This window comes from Stegostoma tigrinum, chromosome 5, assembly GCF_030684315.1.
Source record: "Stegostoma tigrinum isolate sSteTig4 chromosome 5, sSteTig4.hap1, whole genome shotgun sequence".
NCBI classification, from domain to species: Eukaryota; Metazoa; Chordata; class Chondrichthyes; order Orectolobiformes; family Stegostomatidae; genus Stegostoma; species Stegostoma tigrinum.
Window position 1 is genome coordinate 108,846,042 of NC_081358.1, and position 25,264 is coordinate 108,871,305.

Sequence of the window (25,264 nt, forward strand, 5' to 3'; positions counted from 1 at the left end):
TTAAATTGGTTGGAAGCCACTGTAAATTGCCCTGTACATCAGGTGTTCCTTTCCTTCCTCGAGTCTCCTGGCCATGCAATGGGTGGTGGATTAAATCAGAGCCATTTTTACTGTTTGTTAGAATCCAAAGCTTATGCACTTACAAAAAAAAAGCTGGGGTGGTCGAAATGAAATGAAATTTCTTGCTGTTTGAGTAAATTTAAGAAAAAAGCAAGATCAAAAGGGTTCTTGGCATTTCGTGGAGTAGCGTCTAGCCATTAAAAACTGTCACAAAATCAGACATCAGCTTCTTCAAGGGCATAATTTGGTATTTCATTTGAAATATTAACTTGGATTTCTGTTTCAATTCTGAATAAGCAACACAAATATAATATGAACTTGCATTTGTTCGCAGATGGGGATGGAACTGTGCGTTGACTTTTGTTTCAGATTTGCGACATGTATTATTCCTGTAGATCTTCCCCTTCCTGATGGGCTCCTTTGCATTTGTAATGTTCTGTGCTTTTGCATTTTCCTTTTTATCTGTGGAACAGTGTTAATCATCTTGGTGCATTCGTTAAGTTCTCATCTGATTTCGGCCACTGTGTAAATGCACTGGCAGCCTCTAGCGACAGATACAGTGAAGTACGGTGCCATTCTATCTGGGAAGAATGTGTGTTATTTCGGCTGTTTGTGTTAGGTTTGATGTTACAAAAGGCGTGTTCAGGAACTGAGACCAGCAGAATTTCCAGTTCCCATCTTCAAGATTTATATCACTGATTATAAACAAGATGCTGGGTGTGGTCCATTTTGCATTACAGCAGTAAATATTTACAAAAATTAATTAAATGATATTTTAGTGAGGCTAAACTTTGAGTTTGATGGGGGTGGTGGAAGGCGTGGATTTCCAATTAATGGCTGTATATTTTTCTTTCAAACCTCAAAAATGTGCAGCTAGCTGATGAAAATGTGGTGGATCCATTGGGCTTCATCTTAAATTCATGATAAGAGTTTTGACACACCATAATGTAGGCTTACAGCACTTCCCGTCAAATCTAAACTGGAGACTGCTCCTAAACAGAAAATGCTGAGAATCCTCAGAAGATGAGGTAGCATATATCTGTGGAGAGAGAGAAAAATGCTTCAAGTTATTTTTGATCCAGATTTCAGATCTGATGAAAAATCATTGACATAGGGATGGATATCCCACTTCAAATTAAGAAACACAATGCAGACTATTGCCCAGTTGTCACATTCCCATCTGCTAAATGTAAACCAGTTTAACAGAATTTTATATTTCTAAAGTTGGGCAGCAGACTGAGTGCAGGGCCAAGGGAGGATGGCGACCAAGCAGGCCAAGTTTTCTGCATGCTTGCTAGGCTCTATAGGCCACACCTTCCTTAATGACTCATTTTATTCAAATTCTCAACTATTGACTACAGAAAAAGATCTACTTGTCTGTCAGGCAAGAACATATTTGCAATCAATCAAACTCAAATCTATTGGAAGTTGGGGCCAGTTGAGCCCTGTCTGATTTGTTTTACCCGATGATGCCCAATCTGTCATGCTGAAGGTGGGATGTTCCTCCTGATCAATGTGTCTGTTTTTTCGCCCTAGTACTGCTGCTGCTGCCCTCGCTGTTCCCCTCTTGCCTGCTCCTGTTGGGCAGAGAGAAGAGCAGGACGTAAGGATTATGTAAGATAATGAAAGGTGAGGCTGGATGAACACAGCAGGCCCAGCAGCATCTCAGGAGCACAAAAGCTGACGTTTCGGGCCTAGACCCTTCATCAGAGAGGGGGATGGGGGGAGGGTTCTGAAATAAATAGGGGGAGGGGGGGAGGCGGACCGAAGATGTAGAGAAAAGAAGATAGGTGGGGAGGAGAGCATAGGTGGGGAGGTAGGGAGGGGATAGGTCAGTCCAAGGAGACGGACAGGTCAAGGAGGTGGGATGAGGTTAGAAGGTAGGAGATGGAGGTGCGGCTTGGAGTGGGAGGAAGAAATGGGTGAGAGGAAGAACAGGTTAGGGAGGCAGAGACAGGTTGACCAGGAACTCCCTACCTACATCCGTGACACCACCCACGCCCTCCACCTCCTCCAGGACTTCCAATTCCCTGGCCCCCAACACCTCATTTTCACCATGGACGTCCAGTCCCTGTACACCTGCATTCCCCATGCAGATGGCCTCAAGGCCCTCCACTTCTTCCTGTCCTGCAGGCCCAACCAGTCCCCCTCCACCAACACCCTCATCCGCCTAGCCGAACTCGTCCTCACCCTCAACAACTTCTCTTTCGATCCCTCCCACTTCCTACAGACTAAGGGGGTGGCCATGGGCACCCGCATGGGCCCCAGCTATGCCTGCCTCTTTGTAGGTTACGTGGAACAGTCCCTCTTCCGCACCTACACAGGCCCCAAACCCCACCTCTTCCTCCGTTACATTGATGACTGTATCGGCGCCGCCTCTTGCTCCCCAGAGGAGCTTGAACAGTTCATCCACTTCACCAACACCTTCCACCCCAACCTTCAGTTCACCAACGCCATCTCTAGCACATCCCTCACCTTCCTGGATCTCTCAGTCTCCATCTCAGGCAACCAGCTTGTAACTGATGTCCATTTCAAGCCCACCGACTCCCACAGCTACCTAGAATACAACTCCTCCCACCCACCCTCCTGCAGAAATTCCATCGCTTATTCACAATTCCTCCGCCTCCGCCGCATCTGCTCCCACGATGAGGCATTCCACTCCCGCACATCCCAGATGTCCAAGTTCTTCAAGGACTGCAACTTTCCCCCCACAGTGGTCGAGAACGCCCATGACCGCGTCTCCTGCATTTCCCGCAACACATCCCTCATACCCCGCCCCTGCCACAACTGCCCTAAGAGGATCCCCCTCGTTCTCACACACCACCCCACCAACCTCCGGATACAACGCATCATCCTCCGACACTTCCGCCATCTACAATCCGACCCCACCACCCAAGACATTCTTCCATCCCCACCCTTGTCTGCTTTCCGGAGGGACCACTCTCTCTGTGACTCCCTTGTTCACTCCACAGTGCCCTCCAACCCCACCACACCCGGCACCTTCCCCTGCAACCGCAGGAAATGCTACACTTGCCCCCACACCTCCTCCCTCACCCCTATCTCGGGCCCCAAGATGACTTTCCATATTAAGCAGAGGTTCACCTGCACATCTGCCAATGCGGTATACTGCATCCATTGTACCCGGTGTGGCTTCCTCTACATTGGGGAAACCAAGCGGAGGCTTGGGGACCGCTTTGCAGAACACCTCCGCTCGGTTCGGAATAAACAACTGCACCTCCTAGTTGCAAACCATTTCCACTCCCCCTCCCATTCTTTAGATGACATGTCCATCATGGGCCTCCTGCAGTGCCACAATGTTGCCACCTGAAGGTTGCAGGAACAGCAACTCATATTCCGCTTGGGAACCCTGCAGCCCAATGGCATCAATGTGGACTTCACCAGCTTCAAAATCTCCCCTTCCCCCACCGCATCCCAAAACCAGCCCAGTTCGTCCCCTCCCCCCACTGCACCACACAACCAGCCCAGCTCTTCCCCTCCACCCACTGCATCCCAAAACCCGTCCAACCTGTCTCTGCCTCCCTAACCTGTTCTTCCTCTCACCCATCCCTTCCTCCCACCCCAAGCCGCACCTCCATCTCCTACCTACTAACCTCATCCCACCTCTTTGACCTGTCCGTCTTCCCTGGACTGACCTATCCCCTCCCTACCTCCCCACCCATACTCTCCTCTCCATCTATCTTATTTTCTCTCCATCTTCGGTCCGCCTCCCCCTCTCTCCCTATTTATTCCAGAACCCTCACCCCATCCCCCTCTCTGATGAAGGGTCTAGGCCTGAAACGTCAGCTTTTGTGCTCCTGAGATGCTGCTGGGCCTGCTGTGTTCATCCAGCCTCACATTTTATTATCTTGGATTCTCCAGCATCTGCAGATCCCATTATCTCTTGTAAGGATTATGTGGCAGTTTCTGCAAGCTCCTGCTCCCAGATTGAACTGTATGAAATGACATTGTTTTCGATTGGATAAAATAATCTGATGCACATAAGCGCTTCCATAATGCTGCTCAGTTTAATCTTCACTTACTTTTTAATCACGCAGCCGTTTAATCAATCAGCACATTGAAAATATGTTGAACACATAATATACCATGACATTGTGATATTTGAAATTAGCAAGCAGTTGTCCACTTTCCAGTCAAAATGTTTTGGAAACCACCGCAGGCTTCCCCATGGTTCACAAATTTACTTATTTGATTTGTACAGATTTCAGAAACTTACATGAATCAACAAAAATCCCAGTACCTCATTCCAGCCTCAGTTCAAACATGGACAAAAGAGCTGAATTCCAGAGGTGAGGGGATAGTGACAGCCTTTGGCTACTTTCGACCATGTGTTGTATCACAAAGTCCTAGCAAAACTGGATCAATCGATACCAGGGGGCAACTTCTTGGATGGTTGGAGTTATACTTGACACATTGGAAGACAGCCGTGGTTGTTGGACATCAGCCATCTCGGCTCCAGGAATTCCTTGAGGTAGTATCCTAGGCCCAGCCATCTTCAGTTGCTTCATTAATGGCCTGCCCTCTGTCATAAAGTCAGAAATCGGGAAGTTCGTTGATGATTGCACAATGTTCAGCACTGTTCACAACTCCTCAGATACTGAAGCAGTCCATGTCCAAATGCAGTAAGACCTGCACATTACCCAGACTTAGGCTGACAAGTGGCAAGTAACATCTGTGCCACACAAATGCCAGGCTATGACCTTCACCAGCAAGAGACAATCTAACCCCCGCCCCCAAGTGCAGTGGCTACAACAGCAGATTAGACAGTGTCTAGGAATACCGTGGTGAGTATCTCACCTTCTGACTCCACAAAGCCTATTCACTATCTACAAGGCAGAAGTCAGGCGTGTGATGGAATACTCCCCACTTGTCTGGATGAGTGCAGCCCCAAGAAGCTTGACACCATCCAGGACAAAACAGCCCGCTTGATTAGCACTACATCTGCAAGCAACCACTCCCTCCACCACCAATGCCCAGGAGTGGCAATATGTATTGTCTGCAAGATGCAGTGCAGAAATTCACCAAAGATCCTCTGACAGCACCTTCCAAACCCACAACCACTTCAGTCTTGAAGGACAAGGGCAGCTGATATATGGGAACACCACCATCTTCAAGTTCCCCTCTAAGCCACTCACCATTCTGACTTGGAAATATATCACTGTTCCTTCACTGCTGCTGGGTCAAAATCCTGGAATTCCTTACACAATGGCATTGTGGGTTAACCCACAGAAGGCAGTTCAAGAAAGCAGCTCACCACTACCTTCTCAAGGGCAGCTAGGGATGCGCAATAAATGCTGACCAAGCCAGAGATGACCACATCATACAAAATGAATTAATTTTTAAAAAATGTATCAAATGAAGTTGCACTTGCAGCTGATGTTTAACGTGGTGGGTGTGGTGATGTCACTTATGTGAGTGTGAGATCGTAACCTGTCATTATTTCCGAACTGTTGGAAAATTGTATTTATTGTGAGTGGCCTGGTAAGTTTGAAATAAAGACCCACACGAAATCTCAGGCTACTGATTGGCTTTTCTCCACAGGGGCAACATGACTTGCTGAGCATTTCCAGTGTTTTCTCAATTTCCAGTATCTGCGGAAAGCAGAAATTTTATGTGGACATTTAACATTTGTAATGTAATATGCTTTCTTCCCACTTGCATTCTCTTTCATGCTTTGACATAGCATGGGACAGTTGTGAAAAGAGCGAGTACAACACAATAAATCCATTTGTAATATGGGATTCAGAAATTCCCAACTTAAGGAGTTTTGTGCATAATTTTAGAAGGGTCATAAAAGGAACTAAAAAATGAATGCGGGAGAGTGCTAGACATAGAGGAAAATTGGACTATTTTTAATGCTGAACACACAATTAATACTGACAAGCTGAAGCTATACAAAGGTGAATTACCTGGAAAATCACATGAAGAAAGTAAAATACGTAGGATAAGGGAAAGCATTCACCAGAATTTATAAAGAATATGTAAAAACATTGAATTTGAAAGTGGCCAATTGATCCATTGTGTCCGTACCCCTTATATGTTCAGGCAGATCAAGGGCATATTCAAATATTTTGTAAATGTTAGAAGAGTTTCTGCCTTTTCTACATTTTAGGCAGTGAGTTCTAAATATACTTTATTGTTGGGCCCCTCAAAATCATTTTTAACTTTCTATCTTTGAACCCCTCAACCAAGGGAAATAGTTCTTTCCCATGCACTTCATCTGGATGCCTCATAAGTTAATGCACTTCACTTATTACTGCAGCCTTCTCTAACCAAAAGAAAATAAGTCTAGCCTGTACAATATTTCCTGACAACTAAAGCCCTCATATCCAGGCAATATCCTCAGCTAGGGGTTCCAATTGCCTGAAGAGAGAGAGAGCCCATGATGGTTCCTGGGAACATGATTGGAGTATGTATGTGTTTGAGGGGGAGGGAGAAATGGAGTTGGGATTAAATGATGGTGCTGCTAAAGACCACAGTCAGGGGATGCTGGATGTCTATGATCCAATAGATGTTGGGGGAGTCCATTGGTGGATTGGCTGGACCCCAACAAGAGGTGTGGTGTAGAGGCATTCTGTGATAGTCTGGATGGGCTCTGCTTATGGCTGCTGGGGTCTAATGTTGACTTGTGGGAACAGAGAGTTGAGAGTTTTCTTGGGATATGGTGGTTCTTAGTGGAAATGTTGTACCTGGAGGAAAGACCCCATTTTTTGTTTTTTGTCTGGCTCACAAATTCTTCCTATAAAGGCAATTAACCTATTGAGTCACCTCCTTTTTAAGCTGCTGAATTTCTCAAGATTTAGCGAATCCCAGCAATTTGTGGTTAAAAACTGGAACAGGCCTTCAATTCAAGGAACATGACCACATTTTTATGAGATGATAAACCCCTTTCTGCAAGTGCACATGTGTGTTCTTCATGCTGCCTGTATTTAAATCAGAAACTGGCAAGTTCAAGTGGGCCTGGGCTCCTGTTTCAGATTTTTTTACATTTTAACCTCTGAAGTGACCACATTGCATCCATTTATATCTCACCCACATCATAATCTGTGAGTCAATTATGTGTAAATTACACTCTTATCAGCAATTTTACATTGGGGGAGGAAAAGACAGAAATATCAATCCATTTCAATGTTTAATCTTTGTCTTCCAGCCAACATCTCCTGTGGTTTGTAATATTACTGTTGGGTATCAAATTGGAATTGCAAAACTTCTTGCTTAAGATTTATTGATGCAATAAATTTAAACTGGATCACACAAAAGCAAAAAGGCAGCGTGTTCATGGAAGAGCCTGACCTTTCTGTCCGCCAGCGTTTCAGCCTCTCATTCTCATTAATCCTCACTTCTTTTTTGCAGTGACTTCCTTAGAGAAGAGTCTGCAAGCTCTGGGGACGCCGAATGACACACAAGAGCTTAGAGATGGACTGTGAGTCACTTTTTGATATAGATTTTTACGAGAAGACTAATGGTTTTGTCTACTGTTATGCTCAAACTGCATTGTGTAATCTTATATGTGTGAATAATGGCCACATACAAAAATGGTCATCGATTCACCTCTGTAAAACTGGTCTGAGAATGATTATCAGGTGTAACTGAGACTTCCTCATATCATCATAGTGTGAAACTTAAAACTAATTTAGTCCTTTATGTCAAGGACATTTAGCTGTGAAGCTGAGAGTTGAAATAGAGGACAAGCTATTCTTGAATATAGAAATGCTGCTTATTTTAATATGTTCAAACTGATTACATTTGGAACAGGCTGACAAAATGCAATTATTTTCATAATAAAGATGAATGAATTGTTTTGTAGGTTAGGCTAAAGGAAGTAACTTTTTATTAGTATTGATTTATGTCCATTTGTCACAAATGTACTGATCAAAAATGAGAGGATAGAAATTAAATTATTTTTCTCCTCCACTTCGTACATTTGGCAGTGAAATGGGCTCAGTGAATGAGATTGCTACTGGAATTGCAGATTGGTGACCATCACTTTCGTGTTTTCTCAGACCACTTGCTATAGATAACAAGTAAATAGCACTGACTAGAAGACATACCAACCATTCAGCAAAGCAACAGTCTCAAATTTTATCCAAATGTCACAGGGAATTGTGATGAGAAACAATGTTCTTTTTCTATTTTTTCATTGCTATATTTTGGATATCACATCTCAAATACGTGGCTTGGCAGATAATTTTGGCAGGCAGTTAAGCATCAACCATACCTCCATGGGTCTGTTGTTACAAATAGGTCAGATGGAATAAGAATCACAAATGGATGGCTCTCGTTAAGCCAACTCTTGCCCAGTGCAGGATCTTTTGATGAGGTACTGAGTCCCTGTGAATGAGGGATATCTCCTTGGAGTCCACAAGTGACCAAGAGTATTTGTTCTTTGGGCTTCTTGCATGGCTGGTGACATGCACACTGCTGCTTGTGTTCCCGGTAACAGTAGGATAAGACTTTCAAGTGCGTACTAATTATCATGATCTTAGATGTTATTCCAGATTTTACTTCATTAATTGATTTCAAGTCTTACTGCTGTTATCCTTTCTTCTTCTTCCCTTGGGGCAAAGATGACCAAGTGATTGGTAAATTCCAAAGCGGGTGTAAGTAGCTGCTACGGCTGACCTGCACCCAAAAAGTCCTGTTGTAAATAGGACAGGGATACAACAAATAATTCTGTTTTGAGAGCTAGTAGGAACTGCAAATGCTGGAGAACCTGAGATAACAAGGCGTAGAGCTGGATGAACACAGCAGGCCGAGCTGGAAAGCTGATGTTTCAGGCCTAGACCTTTCTTCAGAAATGGGGGAAGGTGATTCTGAAATAAATAGGGAGAGAGGGGGAGGCGGATAGAAGATGGATAAAGGAGAAGGTAGATGGAGAGGAGACAGACAGACAGGTCAAAGAGGAGGGGGTTTAGCCAGTAAAGGTGAGTGTAGGTGGGGAGTTAGGGAAGGGATAGGTCAGTCCAAGGAGGACGGACAGGTCAAGGGGACAGGATGAGGCTATTAGGTAGCAGATGACGGTGGAGCTTGAGGTGGGAGGAAGGACAGGTTAGGGAAGCGGGGACAAGTTGGGGCGGTTATGGGATGCAGGAGGGGGTGGGGAGATTGTGAAGCTTGTGAAATCCACATTGATACCATTGGGCTGCAGGGTTCCCAAGCGGAATATGAGTTGCTGTTCCTGCAACCTTCGGGTGGCATTGTTGTGGCACTGCAGGAGGCCCAGGATGGACATGTCATCTGCGGAATGGGAGGGGGAGTTAAAATGGTTTGCAACTGGAAGGTTTGTTGTGAACCGAGAGAGGGTGTTCCACAAAGCGGCCCTCAAGCCTCTGCTTAGTTTCCCTGATGTAGACAAGGCCGCAACGGGTACAGTGGATACAGTATACCACATTTGCAGATGTGCAGGTGAACATCTGTTTGATGTGGAAAGTCATCTTGGGCCCTGGGATGGGGGTGAGGGAGGAGGTGTGGGGGCAGGTGTAGCACTTCCTGCAGCTGCAGGGGAAAGTGCCGTGTGTGGTGGGGTTGGAGGGTAGTGTGGAGCGGACAAGGGAGTCGCGGAGTGAATGGTCTCCCCGGAAGGCAGACAAAGGTGGGGTTGGAAAACTGTCTTTAGTGGTGGCGTCAGATTGTAGATGGTGGAAGTGTCGGAGGATGATGCGTTGTATCCAGAGGTTGGTGGGGTGATATGTGAGGACTTGGGGGATTCTCTTTTGGCAGTTGTTGCGGGGAGGGGGTGTGAGGTTTGAGTTGCGGGAAATGTGGGAGACACGGTTGAAGGCATTCTCGACCACTGCAGGGGTGGTGGGGGGGATGTTGTGGTCCTTGAAAAACGGGGACATCTGAGATGTGCAGGAGCGGCATGCCTCATCCTGGGAGCAGATATGGCAGAGGCGAAGGAATTGGGAATAGGGGACGGCTTTTTTGCAGGAACGTGGGTGGGAGATGGTCTGTTCTAGATAGCTGTGGGAGTCGGTTGAATTAGTTGTTGGCTTGGGATTTCTGCTGCTTACATTTTCTCTCAGCTTCTGATGTACACTTGCTTGCAAAAGCAGATGCGCTTTTTTTTAAAAGAAAGTGAATCAACAATGAATAGTAATCCTGGGCAAGCATTTCCCAGAACTCAAAGTCAATGTGAAAACTTGTTTGTGGAGTTTTCAGTCTATCCCTGTTTCGATGAGACACATCTGAGATTTGAGCCATGGAAGATTTACTTTGGTGAACGAGTGTCGAGTTACAAGACCAGCTGAGCTCGCTCGTGACTGCCAATGTGATGAGGTTGCCTGGTATCTTGTTCTTTCATCTGATCTTTAGAAGTTTCCAAACCCATTTAGAGCAAAAAAATGTTTGAAGTTCTCATCATGACTCGTGTACACAGTCCAAGACTGGGCTCTTTCTCTCGTGACTTTTCGTTCAGTAGGCAGTTTAACACCTCTTTCCAAGAGTAATCTTTGAAGTTCTCCAAAGGCTGCATTATTTTCTTGGCAATTCTTGAATGTGCTTTGTCATCGATATGGATAGCTTGAGATGGTGTGCTGCCAAGAAGAGTGAAATTTGTCCACTGCTCATAGGTCCTGGCCATGGCTGTAATGATGGGCTGAAAATACCATTCTACCTGGAACAGGCCAACCCTCAACTGTCTGTTTTCTTCACGCTGATAATGCTGAAGTTTCATGTGCTTTGGAGAACATGTTCATACTAAATGGCATGTTCACCTTGAACTGGTAGCTAGTACACTGGTAAACAGGAAATCACAAACTCTGCCCTTCATACCTTGGTCTTTGTTTGGAGATAGCTAAGGGGTTGAAAAGCTTCCTGTCCATGCAATGACTGATCTTAACTACAACAGTAACATCATGAAAAACATGAAGAAGAGATTTGGTGCTAGCGTGCAGCATTGTTTATACGTGACTGGGTATGGGCAAGATGTTTTACAGTCATCAGAACAGCCCAAGTATGCCATCATTGAATGAGCAAAGCATTCTCATTATGGTCACTTTCTCAGTGCAGCTGACTTTCTCCATTATCTTCCAAAGACCCCCTCAGCTTTCTGTGTGTCAGTCGCCTTTTTATGTTGGCATTTTTGCTGGAGTTGTTTAACTGCTACACCACATCAGTGTATTTTCACCTTTTTTTTCTGAATTGTAATTGTACGGCAACAGATCTTAGAGTCATACAAGACAGAAACAGACCCGTCACCATAATCCCAAACTAAACGAGTCCCATTTGTCTGTGCTTGACCCGAGTCCTTCCAGGCACTACTTATTCCAATCAGAGATGTTGCTCCAAGCCATTCAGAAAGATTCTGGTGATTGTTGCAAGATTGGTGAGTCCCTTTTTGCTGAAAAGCGGATGGTGAAGGCACCTTTTGATGTTTTTTTTCCAGAGGTTCCCTTTCTTCCACGTAGAGTCATGGAAAGTTAATAAGATCTTCCAGCACAGAAAAAAGAAGACTCTTAGTCCCATTGTGTCTGTGCTAGCAATCAAACGCCTTTCTATTCTAATCCCATATGCCAACTCTTGGCCGATAGTCTTGTATGCTATGCTGTTCCATGTGATCATCTCAATCTTTCTTAAATGTCTAGATAAGTTCATCCTTTTATCAGCCTTTTTGCCAGTGAGTTCCAGATATCCACCACTTTCCAATTAACATACATTTTTCTCAGAGCCTTTCTAGAAACTTCTTGTTGCTGACATTAAAATTGCCCTTTGATTACTTATCCTTCCACTATGAGGAAAAGATTTCTTCCTATCTAAACCCCGGATAATTTTACACATCTTATTCAGGTTCCCACTAAGCCTTCGGTGCTTGAAAGAAAACAACTTCAGCTTATCCACTCTCTCTTCGTAGCTGAATCACTGTAGCCTAGGCAACAATTTGATGAATTGTCTCAACACTGCCTCTAGTGCAATGTCAACCTTGCAATAATCTAGTGATTTTGATTTGATTTATTGCATTTGTCTGTACCTAAGTACAGTGAAAATGTTTGTTTGTGAGCAGCACAGGCAGATCATAGTAAGCAAAGATGTACAGATGGCAGGGTTCCCAGACAGAGCGGGGCAAATAGGTTACACTGCCCAGGAGGTGCGCGAAGCAAGATCAACATTAAACAAGGCCAACATTATTTGAAGTTAGAGTGCCCATTCAATAATGGCAGGGAAGAAGCTGTTGTTGAATCTGTTGTTGCATGTGTTCAAGTTTCTATATCTTCTGCCTGACAAAAAAGGTTGTAGGAGAGCATTACTGGGACGGAAGGGTTCTTTGATGTTGGCAGCCTTTCTGCAGCAACGAGAAGTGGAAATGGAGTCCATTCGTAGAGGGTTAGATCCCGTGATGGTCTGCATGCAACCTTCTTGAGTTTCTGATGGTCCTGAGCAGAGCAGTTGCCATACCAGGCCATTATGCACCCTGATAGTATACTTTCTGTGGTGCATCTGTAAAACTTGCTGAAGATCCTGATCGATAGGCCAAATTTTCTGACCTGCCTGAGGAAGATGTGGCGTTGTTGTGACTTCTTGACTGTCACATCTACATGGGAAGTCCAGGACATAATGTTGGTTATTATCACTGCTAAGAACTTGATGCTCTCAACCTTTCAACTTTTGCTCCGTTGATGTAAATGGGGGAGCGTTATCCTCCTTTCTTACTGAAGTCAATGGTCAATTCTTTAGTTTTGCTGATATTGAGAGACAGGTTGTTTTCATTGCAACAAGTCACCAAGCCCTATACCTCCTTTCTGTCTTCTGACTCATTGTTGTTTGATGTCCGTCCTACCGGAGTGGTGTTGTCAGCAAACTTGTATATGGCGTGGGTTCAGAATTTAGCAACACAGTCGTGGGTGTACAGGGAGTGCATTAGGGGCTGAGAACTACACCAGAACTGCACACAGTACTCCAGCTGTAATCAAGCCAACATTATAAACAGCTCTACAGACTATAAAATTGAGACCAGCCATTGGTCTTGTCATCCATAACTGGTATAGCTTCAGGTGTTGGAGCCTTGTCAATGGCTAGGAGTTCGATTGTGTACTTTGGAGAGTCATGCAGGCAGTTGATGAAATTGTTGATTGCATTTTTGCTGATGGACAAAGGCAAATTGAATTTGATTAAAAGTGCTCTGTCCAGCTTTCCAAAGTATAGGCTTTTTCTGTGCATAGCAGTGGCCCATCAGCACTGAGGATTAGTGCTAGACCAGTAAAATGAAACTTGACAGAATTTGGAGCATCCTTTCTAGATTTTGTAGTCAGCATATGACTTAAGCTTCCCTGTTTTCAAATTCTACCAAGCTGATGTCAGGGAGGTGATGACCTCCTGTTATTATTGCTCAACTGTTAATCTGGAGACCGTTATAACATTCTGGGAACCTGGGTTCAAATCCCACCACGGCAGATGGTGAAATTTGAATTCAATAAAACATCTGGAATTAAGAATCTAATGATGACTATGAATCCATTGTCAATTGTTGGAAAAACCCACCTGGTTCACTAATGTCCTTTAGGGAAGGAAACTACCCTTACCTGGTCTGGCCTACATGTGAGTCCAGACCCACAGCAATATGGTTGACTCTTAACTACCCTCTGGGCAATTAGGGATGGACAACAAATGCTGTCTAGTCGGTGACACCCTCATCCTGTTAATGTATAAAGAAAAAAGAAAGGTGGGGGTCCTCCAGAACAGTAAAATAAATTGTATCCCTGAACATCGCCCTGTCATCCTCAGTTCAAAATGTATCCATTTTCACTGCACACAAGTGACTATTGAGTTTCCCTGAGAGGGACTCATTCCTGACCGTCCGATGAACTTTGAGACCTTGAGACACCTCAAGATTTTCATCTTTTCATCAAGGGATCTTGTCATTTAAGTTTAAAATTATGTAAAGACGTTATGTTGGCCAGGACAGGAGTACTGAAGCGTCACTTATGCCTTAAATTACATGCATACTACTTGTCTGGTGATAGCATGATTGATTAAACACATTGACTGCGTTTGGATCCAAAAAAAAAGGAGAAAGCTGTGCTGGTGTTGAATACTCAAGCTCAGCAATTGTCTTCAGTAGGAGGAGATCATTGATCTGCATAATGATCCATTGACATGTCTGACTTTGGCACAGTGGTAGTCTAGGAGTGGAGGTCATCATAGAATTTATCCTGGATTTCTTTCGGCTTGCTCATGTTTGGAGTGTACACAGATGGTGGATTTAACCCATCAGATGATCATTGACAACTTGCCTTTCTCAAGGGTATCTTACTGACAAGATGCTTCATCACACCAAAGCCCACGCCACCTTTGTCCTATTTTTGTTTTCACAATCACTGCAAAGGAATGCTTAACCTCCATCAATTTCTTTGAGCTGGTTTCAGGTAATTACATGTCACTTAAGGACAGCAACCTAACCAGTTCTTCATCAATAGGTGCAGGTCTTCTCACAGTCTAGTGACGTTGTCCATGGTAGAGCGTATGATCCACAAGGCAGTGGTGCTATCTTTATTTTTGTTTTCTTAAGAGTGAATTATGATTACATTAATAGAGTTCCTTTCCAGTTCTGACCTCTTGCCCAGAGAACTGAAGTAGGCACTTTTAACAGCTTCTTTTCTAACTCCTTCCTCTACCAGACTAAGTGGTATATATTTTGTAACTCATGCAGACACACCAAGCTGCATTTCTGCTTCCCCCAGTGACAAAGAGGGCTATGCCTCAAGGCACCTGTGCCCAGGTTCCAGCTCCCAGTGAATTCAAACCAGCTACATAATCAGTAAGCAGATAAAAGAATGACAATAGATACTTGAATTGCGTTGAAGGGAAGTTGTGCGTGGCCAGCCTCAGCACTCTTGTTTTGACCCATCTTTGTCCAGTATCAAGACAAGTCTACACAGCTGGAGAGAGATAGTAGGAACTGCCAATGCTGGAGAATCTGAGATAACATGGTGTGAAGCTAGCCAGGCAGTATCAGATGAGCAGGAAAGCTTGACGCTTTGGGTCGGGACCCTTCTTCAGAAATGGGGGAGGGGAAGGGGTTTCTGAAATAAATAGGGAGACAGGGGGAGGTGGATAGAGGATGAATAAAGGAGAAGATAGGGTGAGAGGAGACAGACAGTTCAAAGAGGTGGAGTTAGAGCCAGTGAAGGTGAATATAGGTGGGGAGTTAGGTGGGGATAGGTCAGTCCATGGAGGACGGATAGGTCGGGGGGTGCGGGATGAGGTTAGTAGGTAGGGGATGGGTGTGGGGCTTGAGTTGGGAGGAATGGTTAGGGAGTTGTGGACGAGCTGGGCTGGTTTCGGCATGTGGCCGGGGGAGGGGAGATTTTGAAGCTTGTGAAGACCACATTGATAACATTGGGCTGCAGGTTTCCCAAGTGAAATATGAGAATATTCCTCCTCTCACCCACCTTCCTGTAAAAATGCCATCTCCTATTCCCAATTCCTTCACCTCCGCCGCATCTGCTCCCGAGATGAGGCATCCACTCCTGAACATCCCAGATGTCGTCTTTTTGTCAAAAACTGCAACTTACCCTCCACAGTGATCAAAAATGCCCTCGACCGTGTCTCCTGCATTTCCCGCAACTCATCCCTCACACCCCCATCCGCAATAATAACCAAAACAGAATCCCCCTCGTCTTCAAATACCACCCGACCAACCTCCAAATCCAACGCATTATCCTCCGACATTTCCGCCATCTACAATCCGACCCCACCACTAAAGATATTTTTCCCTCCCCACCCTTATGTGCTTTCCGGAGGGACCACTCTCTCCATGACTGCCTTGTCCGCTCCACACTCCCCTCCAGCCTCACCACCCTCTGGCAATTTTCCCTGCAAACGAAGCAAGTGCTACACCTGCCCCATACCTCACCCCCATCCCAGGCCCGAGCAGGACTTTTCACATCAAACAGATGTTCACCTGCACATCTGTCTATGTTATATACTGCATCCGCTGTTCACGTTGTGGCCCCCTCTACATCGGGGAAACTGGACGGAGGCTTGGGGACTGCTTTCCGGAACACCTACGCTCTGTTCGCAACAAATAACTACACCTCCCAGTCGCGAACCATTTCAATTCCGCCCCCCCAACTCCTCGGACGACATGTCCTTCCTGGGTTTCCTGCAGTGCCACAATGACACCACCCGAATGATGCAGGAACAGCATCTCGTATTCCATTTGGGAACTCTGCAGCCCAAGGGTATCAATGAGGACTCTCCTCTATCCATCTTCGATCTGCCTGCCCCCCTCCCTATTTATTTCAGAACCCCCTTCCCCTCCCCCATTTCTGCAGAAGTGTCTAGGCCCGAAACGTCCAGCTTTCATGCTCCCGTGATGCTGCTTGGCCTGCTGTGTTCATGCAGCTCTACACCTTGTTATCTCAACTGTACTCGTCTAATCTGGCCTTGCTATCAAGTAGCCTCTTGGGTATGGCCACTGTCATTCGTTAATTTTGTGTTTCCTCCTACTGCTTGGCCACCATCAAGTACAGGTTAATGATCATTTATTCAAGCAACTGCAGGAGCATCTGTCCTAGGTTAGCTACTGAATAGCTGTGCTAAAGGTATGAAACCCATTTGATTTTAATACACAGCTAGTCGTGTGTACTGTTATTTATTAGAATTACAGTCTTGTCTGCAAAACGCAGTGGTCTCCAGTCCTCGGTGAATATCTTTACTTACCCAAGCAGGGCCCCATTATCCATGCCCAAAGCTGTCTCTATTTCTGGTATGTTTGCTTCATCCCCTATCTAATTATCCTCATGCCCCTGCCCATTCGTCTCCGAAATTGCTTAGTCGTTTGTTATTTTCAAGGTTTTTCTGGAGGGTTCTGTTGATGAAGCCCTAGTGGTGTACAAGATACTTTTGGAAAATTCTGCTCCTTTTGGTTTTGCCATGAACTCCGAAATTTCTATTTAACTCTTCCAGTCAGTTTAATTCTTATACTGACAACTGTTTGGAGGCACATGGGTGAAGATCTTGATCGATAAAGGATGCACCATTCCAAAGTGTTCTGCCAACCGATCTACAGGAACTGCTAACCCTCCCTTACCCCTCTAGTCTCCAAGGCTCAACCATCTTCAGCTGCTTCCTCAGTGACCTTTCCTCCAGCACAAGGTCAGAAATGGGAATGTTCACTGGCGATTGTACAATGTTCATCACCATTTGCTATACCTCTATCACCAAAGTATTCCATGCCTAGATGCAGCAAGAACAGGGCAATATCTGGGTTTGGGCTGGAAAGTGATTAGCAACATTTACACCACACAAGTGCCATACATTGACCATCCTTAACAAGAGAGAATTTAACCATAGTCCCTTGACATTCAATGGCATCTCTGAATCCTTCACTCTGAACAACTTAGGAATACCATTTGCCAGAAACTGAACTTAATTAGGCATTTGAATGCTGTGACTTCAAAAACAGTTCAGAGGCTAGGAATCTTGCAGTGAGTAACTCACTAACTGACTCTCGCAAAACTGTCCACCATCTACAAGGCACAAATCAGGAGTGTGGTGGAATACTTTGCCCCCACCCCCAAAATAAAACTTATTTGTATGTTTACAGCTCCAACAACACTGAAGTAGGTCAACACCATATTTGAATACAGTAAGGGATAGGTAATAAATGCTTGTCCAGATGGCAAACGACACATCCTCTGAATGAATAAACAAGAAAAACACTCCTTGCATCCCTATTTAGTTCCTGTACTATTATTTGAATTTACATTTCTTGACCTTATCCAAGCCTCTCTGTTATTGGACCTGAAACATAATGTAGCAATCGCCTAGTACAATGCTGTGTGCTAGCACTGTCCAATTTGTATGTCGTACACAGAGCAGGAAATAGACCAATTGCATTAATTTGATATTTCAGCGAATATTTTGCACATTGTTGCAAGAATAGAATAACAGATGCTAATTCAAATGTATCTAGAAGCTACTAAACTGTTTAAGAAGTATTGAATTGTTTGCATCTACTCGTGGGTTACAGGATGTGGAGATTAAATAATGCCTTGTAAATCCATGCTAAAAATCATTACTATTTATATAGAAGCTAGTTGTTAATTAACATCAGATTATGGTAAATACTATTAGCCTCATGTTTGAAATTAATTGTTTAATGTAGCTTTGTGAGGGCATATCTGATAAGTACAGCCTTCCTATGTACATCCTATTTTCTATGGATAAAAGGGAATGTGTTGATTTAGAAAATGTGATGACTTTGAATTCTGAATAGAATGCTTCCTTTCCCTAATTGCAATTTAATCCATCTGAAAAAAATGCAATTATAGATTTTTTTGAAGTTAAGTTTTCCAGAATCTACAACTCTTGCGTTGATGGGTACACTTCTGTGTGATCATATTCGAAAATCATGTCAGATCTATTTGGTTTCTGAAAATATAAGTCGCAAAGCACAAAAACTCATTTTCTCAATTCTGACTCATTCAAGGAACAGTAGTACCTCCTGTGTGTTTGTCTGTTTTTAGTGCAGAAATAGCTTTGTTTTCACTTGCTTTATAGGCCAAAGCTCTGGGATTAAGCCTGATGTGTAGAACCTAGCTTGCTTCACCAGTGAAAGATACAACCTAAACTCTACTGCATTGCTGTCAGATCACTGTGGGTTTTGTTCGTGGCCTCAAATATTCCTCTGCATTTGTGTTGGACCAGTTCTTTTCTAACTGCATGCCACCTGGTTCCTCATATCAGGTGACACTTATCTACATATGATTCATTTCTTCCCTTTGAGCATGGTGGTGACGATGCCAATGGAGGTGAGATGGCACCGAAGAATGGTGACACAGTCCAACGGTGGAGGCACGGCTCTGGACATGGCAGGGCCTGGGTACCTGACTGCGGTGAATTACATGACTTGGGGCACCTGAGAGTTCGCAGACTGAGGGATGGATTTTGTGGCTCTGTTTCATAGAGGAAGCGGGGGAGTGATCTGGATGTTCTCTTTTCTTTTGACTGTTTCTTTTATTTCTGCTTCTGTTTTTAATCCCGTCTTTTGCATACTAAGATGGCGCCTTTGTACACATTTCAACTGTACTCCTGTACACGAGTACATGTGACGATACAATATAAATCTAATTTAAATCTTTTCCATCTTCCCTCCAGCAATTGTAGAATTGTTCTGTCATTGTAATACTGTTTCTGTGACCGGGCACTGTAACATTGTCTGACATGCAATGAATCTATGGAACTCTCAGACTATTCCTTGTTCACTGTGTGTTCTGATTGCCTTGTCAATGATTTTCATTGCCTTTTAAATGGAGAGATCTAAGTTATTGTGGTCACAGGCTCAAGGATAAGGTAAGCTCATCAGACCGAATTTTAAAAGTGCAATACAAAGAAAATTTCAAAAAAATCTGAATTGAATGGATTTCTGCATTTGATTTGGTCCTGCCACTAAGGCTTGTATCTCGTAATTCTGTATGTATTTAGAATACAGTGAATTTCTGCCACCTTATTTTATTATTAACCTTCTTTAGCTGCTGCATTCTTAGCACAAGAGTAAGGTGCATCTTTTGTGAGGTCTTTGTCGCACGACATATTTTCAAACTTTGGTATTTATATGAAGAAGTCAACTCTTTTGTGGCAGGATAAGCTAAGCAATGAGAAGTCCAAATTCCTATTTGAAAGAATTCAGTCAGCAGGTTGATTTTGTATGTTATATTGTATAGGACCCAAGGCCATAGTTGCTTTTTTGAGTCAGGCCTCACCTTCTACCTGTGGTCTAGTTGGCTTTGTTATCTGTGTACTGTACAGACTTGTTCAAGTGCTGCCCATTGTTTACTTGCAGAGGTAAAGACAAAGACTTTTGCTGTTAGGTCAATGAGAGCACATTCTTACTGTTGCATGTGTCCTGCAGTTGTGTTTATCTCAAGATTTGATAGTCATGGCGATATTATTAGCCATTGTTCACTAGAATTGCCAGAATGAATAATTAGCACATTGATTGTGGGTTTTTGATGTCCATGTGACGAGGAAGGTCAGTGTTGTTCATGATGTTTTGTATCTTGTGAGGTACAATGGTGAAACAGTGAATAATGGATAGGGAACTATAGAACAGCACTTGGAGCTAGCCAATTATTGGAATATATTTCTGGTTGGCAAATGTCAAAGTCGATGAGGATTCTCATTCATCACTGTCTGCTATAAGGAGAAGGGAGAAAAGTCAGATCCAGAATTGGGGAGGATGGCCTAGTGGTATTATCAGTGGATTGTTAATTCAGAGACCCAGATATTGTTCTGGGGACTTTGGTTCAAATCCTGACACAGCAGATGTGGAATTTGAATTCAATAAATATCTGGAATTAAGAGTCAAATGAATCCATTGCTGGTTGTTGGAAAAACCCATCTGGCTCACTAATGTCCTTTAGGGAAGGAGACTGCCACCCTTACCTAACAATATATGTTAGCAAGATGGAGGTAGGAAATGTATATACTGCAGCCAATTTTGCAGATAATGCAAGAATGGGTGGAAAGACAGTTGTGAGAGGGATACAAACAACTTATTGATGTACTGATAGGTTAAGTAAGTAGGTAAAATATTGTCAAATACAGTTTGTATGGTGAGAGGACGATCCAGAGATTAAATAATGCCTTGTAAGTCTATGCCAGACATTCATTACAGTTTAGAAGCTAGTTGTTATTTAACATTGGTGTACTCTTGATCATGCTTAGGTGATGGAAGCTGTCATCAACAATGCTTTTAAGCAGCACCTGCTCAGGAATGACTTGCTCAGTGATGCCCAGCTTGGGTTTTGCCACGACCACTCTGCTCCTGATCTCATGACAGCCATGGTTCAAACACGGACAAAAAAGCTGAACTCCAGAGGAGAGGTGAGAGTGACAGCCCTTGACATCAAGGCTACATTTGACTTAGTCCATTCAAGGAGCCCTAGAAAAACTGGAATCAATGAGAATTGGGCATTTTACAAAAAAAATCACTCTGCTGGTTTGAGTCATACCGGGTACATAGAAAGATGTTACAGAGACAGCAGGAACTGCTGATACTGGAGAATCTGAGATAACAAGATGTAGAGCTGGATGAACAAAGCAGGCCAAGCAGCATTGGAGGAGCATTGGGTTTTAACCTGAAACGTCAGGTTTCCTGTTCTTCTGATGCTGCTTGGCCTGCTTTGTTCACCCAGCTCTACACCTTGTTATCTCTTACACATAGAAAGACGGTTGTGATTTTTGGAAGTTAGCCATCTCAATTGCGGGACATCAGGAGTTCCTCATGGTACTGTCTTCGGCCCAACCATTACTTCGGCAATGATCTTCCCTCCATAATAAGGTCAGAATTGGCGATTTTTGCTAATGATCTAACTACCACCGCTTGACATTCAATGGCAGTGCCTTCACTGAGTACCGCATTGTCAACATTCTGGTGTTTACCATGGACCAGAAACTCAACTAGACTCATCATATAAATACAGTGATCACAACAGCAGGCCAGAGGCAAAGAGTACTGCAGCGAGTAACCCACCTCCTGACTCCCCAAAGCCTACCGTTGGGTGAAAATTCTGGAACTCCCTCCCTATGGGCATTTTGGGCCTATCTGTGGCAGCAGACAATTCAAAATGGTAGCTGAGCACCACCACCTTAAGAACAACAAGGGACAGGCAATAAATTCTGCCCAGCCAGCAATTACATTGTCCCACCTGATTATAAAAGTAAGGGTGATGGAAATATGATGAGGAGAGTTTGGCGCAAGCATTAAAGTATATATGTTATTCTATACTGAGGATGGATTTGACACTGGGAATGTGGGATTATCTTTTTCCCTTCATTCTATGTAAAGACATTATTATGAGGAGTGAGATTTCTTTCTGTATGTGATACAGCCCTAGCTCTACTCCTGCTCTGAGTGTTACCCGATGCAGCCTACACTTCATCAGGAGACCAAAAATAGTGCCCCAGAGACATGGTGTACAAATTTTTATCAAATTGACAATTGCACCGAACATTCCTAGCCTCCTAATGTCTTGAATCTATTGGAACTCCAGCATTTTCTATTTCTTCTTTCAGACTTCCAGCATTGGCAGTGTTTTGCTTTTGTTACCGTCATCCCTGATGGCCTCAGTTGTGTGTGACCAAATTAATTTCTGCATAAGTCCATGGCACGTAAACACCAAGTTGGAAATGTTCATTGCTCTTGTGCCATTTCAAGATGCGGACTTGTGGCCGTTTCATGATGGCAGACAACACTGCAGATCTGTCAGTGTGCTGACAATGTGACATTCCTTGTATGAACGAATAATGAGGAATCAGCTTGTGAATCCGCCCCCTCCAAGTGTCACTAAATATTGCAGTTCTGTTGTCCTCACTACTGCAAACATTCGGCCTGTCTAATCTGCTGGAGAATGCCCCAAAGAAACAGACCATGCTGAATCAGTTGTACTCAGCAGCTGGTTATTTGAGTTGCAGAGATGGATGCTTGAAGGCATTCAAAGAGGAACAGAGGAAAGCACCCGCTGTTGATTCCAAAAAAGTGATTGCAATTCAGCTAAGTTAGTCTGCACATAACATCCATGAGACCCTGTAGGAAAAGTTTGTGGATCCTGTCAAATAATTCCCTGAGCAGATTGTCGGAACAGTTGACAGAATTTCTTGCCGCAAGACCTTTCAATTAAGAACCAATACTTGGCTTGTCTGAGAGCAAGAAGTACTCTCACTGCATATCTTTCATGTACACTAGTTTGTACCAGTGCTCACGGTGCCTGCAATAGAGTGAAGACCAGTGTCCATTGTGTCCTGGAGCATGTATTTGTGAGAATACATAGAAAGAGATGCTGCAGTTCAATGGGGAGGTAGTGGGATTGTCGCTGGACTGTTATCCAGGAACCCAGGTAATATTCTGGGAACTCAGCTTCAAATCCCACCACAGCGGTTGGTGGAATTTGATTTTGATAAAAAGAAATGTGGAATTAAAAGCCTAATGATAACCATGAATCAATTGTCAGAAAAGCCCATTTGGTTCGAGACTGCCCTTTATGGAAGGAAACTGTCATCCTTGCCTGGTCTGGCCGACGTGTATCTCCAGATCCACAGCAATGTGGTTGACTCTTAACTACCCCCTGGGCCATGAGGGATGGGTAATGAATGCGGGCCTAGCCAATGACGTCCTCATCCCACGAATGGATAAAGGCAAAAAAGTTGATGTTGATCTTGAATGACTCCTTTAGCAAGGGTTCTGCTCTATGCATTTTGTTTCTAGGGACACACAGACAGTTAGTCTCCTGGAAAATGGTCAACTTGATAATAGATACTCTTTGGTTTGCCTGAAATGTTGCCAGTTTTCCAATGTAAGATGCTGTGGATGATCAAGTGTTGCAAATTGGCAGATTCCAAGGTGCAGGATGATGTTCTGAGGGATAAAAAAAAACACAGAAATTACTGGAGAATTTCAGCAAGTCTGTCAGCATCTGTGGAGAGAAAGCAGAGTTTATTCTGATGAAAAGTCACTGGATCCAAAATGTTAACGCTGCTTTCTGTCTACAGACGCTGTCAGACCAGCTGAGTTTCTCCTGGAATTTCAGATTCGTTTCAGATTCCCAGCGTCATAGCTTTTGATTTTTTCTCCTGTATAAGGGACCACACTCAAATTTTGGGTAGTTGTCCCAAAAGCTGAAAGTAGTGTGCACAGGGGGTAGGGCCCTTGAGTAAGTAGCATTCATAGAGGTTTGAGCCAGTGTGAAATCCTCTGGCTGTCAGGAAATGTTCAAAGTAATTTAAATTTAGATGAGATAACAAGGTGTAGAGCTGGATGAACACAGCAGGCCAAGCAGCATCAGAGGAGCAGGAAGGCTGACATTTTGGGCCTTGACCCTTCAGAAATGGAGGAGGGGAAGAGGGTTCTGAAATAAATAGGGAGAAAGGGGGAGGCAGATAGAAGATAGGTGGAGAAGAGACAGACAGGTCATAGAGGTGGGGATGGAGCCAGTAAAGGTGAGTGTAGTTGGGGAGTTAGGGAAGAGATGGATCAGTCCAGGGAGGATGGACAGGTCAAGGGGGCAGGATGAGTTTAGTAGGTAGGAGAAGGGGGTGGGGGTTGAGGTGGGAAGATGGGATAGTTGGGGGTAAGGACAGGTTAGGGAGGCAGAGACAAGCTGGGCTGGTTTTGGGATGCGGTAGAGGAAGGGGAGATTTTGCAGCTTGTGAAGCCCACGTTGATACCATTGGGCTGCAGGGTACCCAAGTGGAATATAAGGTGCTGTTCCTCCAACCTTCAGCTGGCATTGTTGTGGCTCTGCAGGAAGCCCAGAATGGACATGTCGTCTGAGGAATGGGAGGGGGAGTTGAAATGGTTTGCGACTGAGAGGTGCAGTTGTTGAGTGCGAACCGAGCATAGGTGTTCTGCAAAGCAGGCCCCAAGTCTCCGCTTGGTTTTCCCGATGTAGTGGAGGCCACAGCAGGAACAGCGGATACAGTTTCCAGTAACTACACTGGCCCTAAACCCCATCTCTTCCACTGTTACATTGATGACTGTACCGGCGCCACCTCGTGCTCCCATGAGGAGCTTGAACAATTCATCCACTTCACCAACACCTTCCATCCCAAACTTAAGTCCACCTGGACCATCCCTGACACCTCTCTGCCCTTCCTGGACCTCTCTGTTTCCATCTCTGACAACCACCTGGAAACCGATATCAATTTCAAGTCCACTGACCCCGACAGCTACCTAGAATACACCTCCTCCCACCGATCTTCCTGCAAAAATGCCATCCTCTATTCTAAATTCCTTCGCCTCCGCCTCATCTGCTCCCAGAATGAGGCTTCCACTCCCATACATCTCAGATGTCCTCGTTTACCAAGGACCGCAACTCCCCCCACCCCCAGTGGTCGAGAACACTCTCGTGTCTCCTGCATTCCTCGCAACTCATCCCTCACACCCCCTCCCTGCAATAACAACCAAAAAATAATCCCCCTCGTCCTCATATACCACCTCACCAACCTCTGGCTCCAACGCATCATCGTCCCACGCTTCCGCCAATTGCAATCCGGCTCCACCACTATAGACATATTTCCCTCCCCACCCTTGTCTGCCTTCCGAAGGGACCACTCTCTCTGTGACTCCCTTGTTCACTCCACATTTCCCTCCAGCCCCACCACACATGGCAGTTTTCCCTGCAACTGCAGGAAGTGCTACACCTGTCCCCACACCACCTCCCTCACCCCCATCCCAGGCCCCAAGAAG

At 44.5% G+C, this 25,264-nt stretch overlaps 1 protein-coding gene across 3 annotated transcripts in view; it reads left to right on the plus strand.

Annotated features, from left to right (window-relative positions):
• The window catches only part of tsnare1 (T-SNARE Domain Containing 1), a 753,673-nt gene that overhangs the window by 286,506 nt on the left and 441,903 nt on the right, over positions 1–25,264 (plus strand). For all 3 annotated transcript variants that reach the window (XM_059646375.1, XM_059646377.1, XM_059646376.1), the window contains exon 4: positions 7,432–7,501. In XM_059646375.1, coding sequence (XP_059502358.1) covers positions 7,432–7,501 — 70 coding nt within the window. The remainder of the gene's footprint in view (positions 1–7,431; positions 7,502–25,264) is intronic.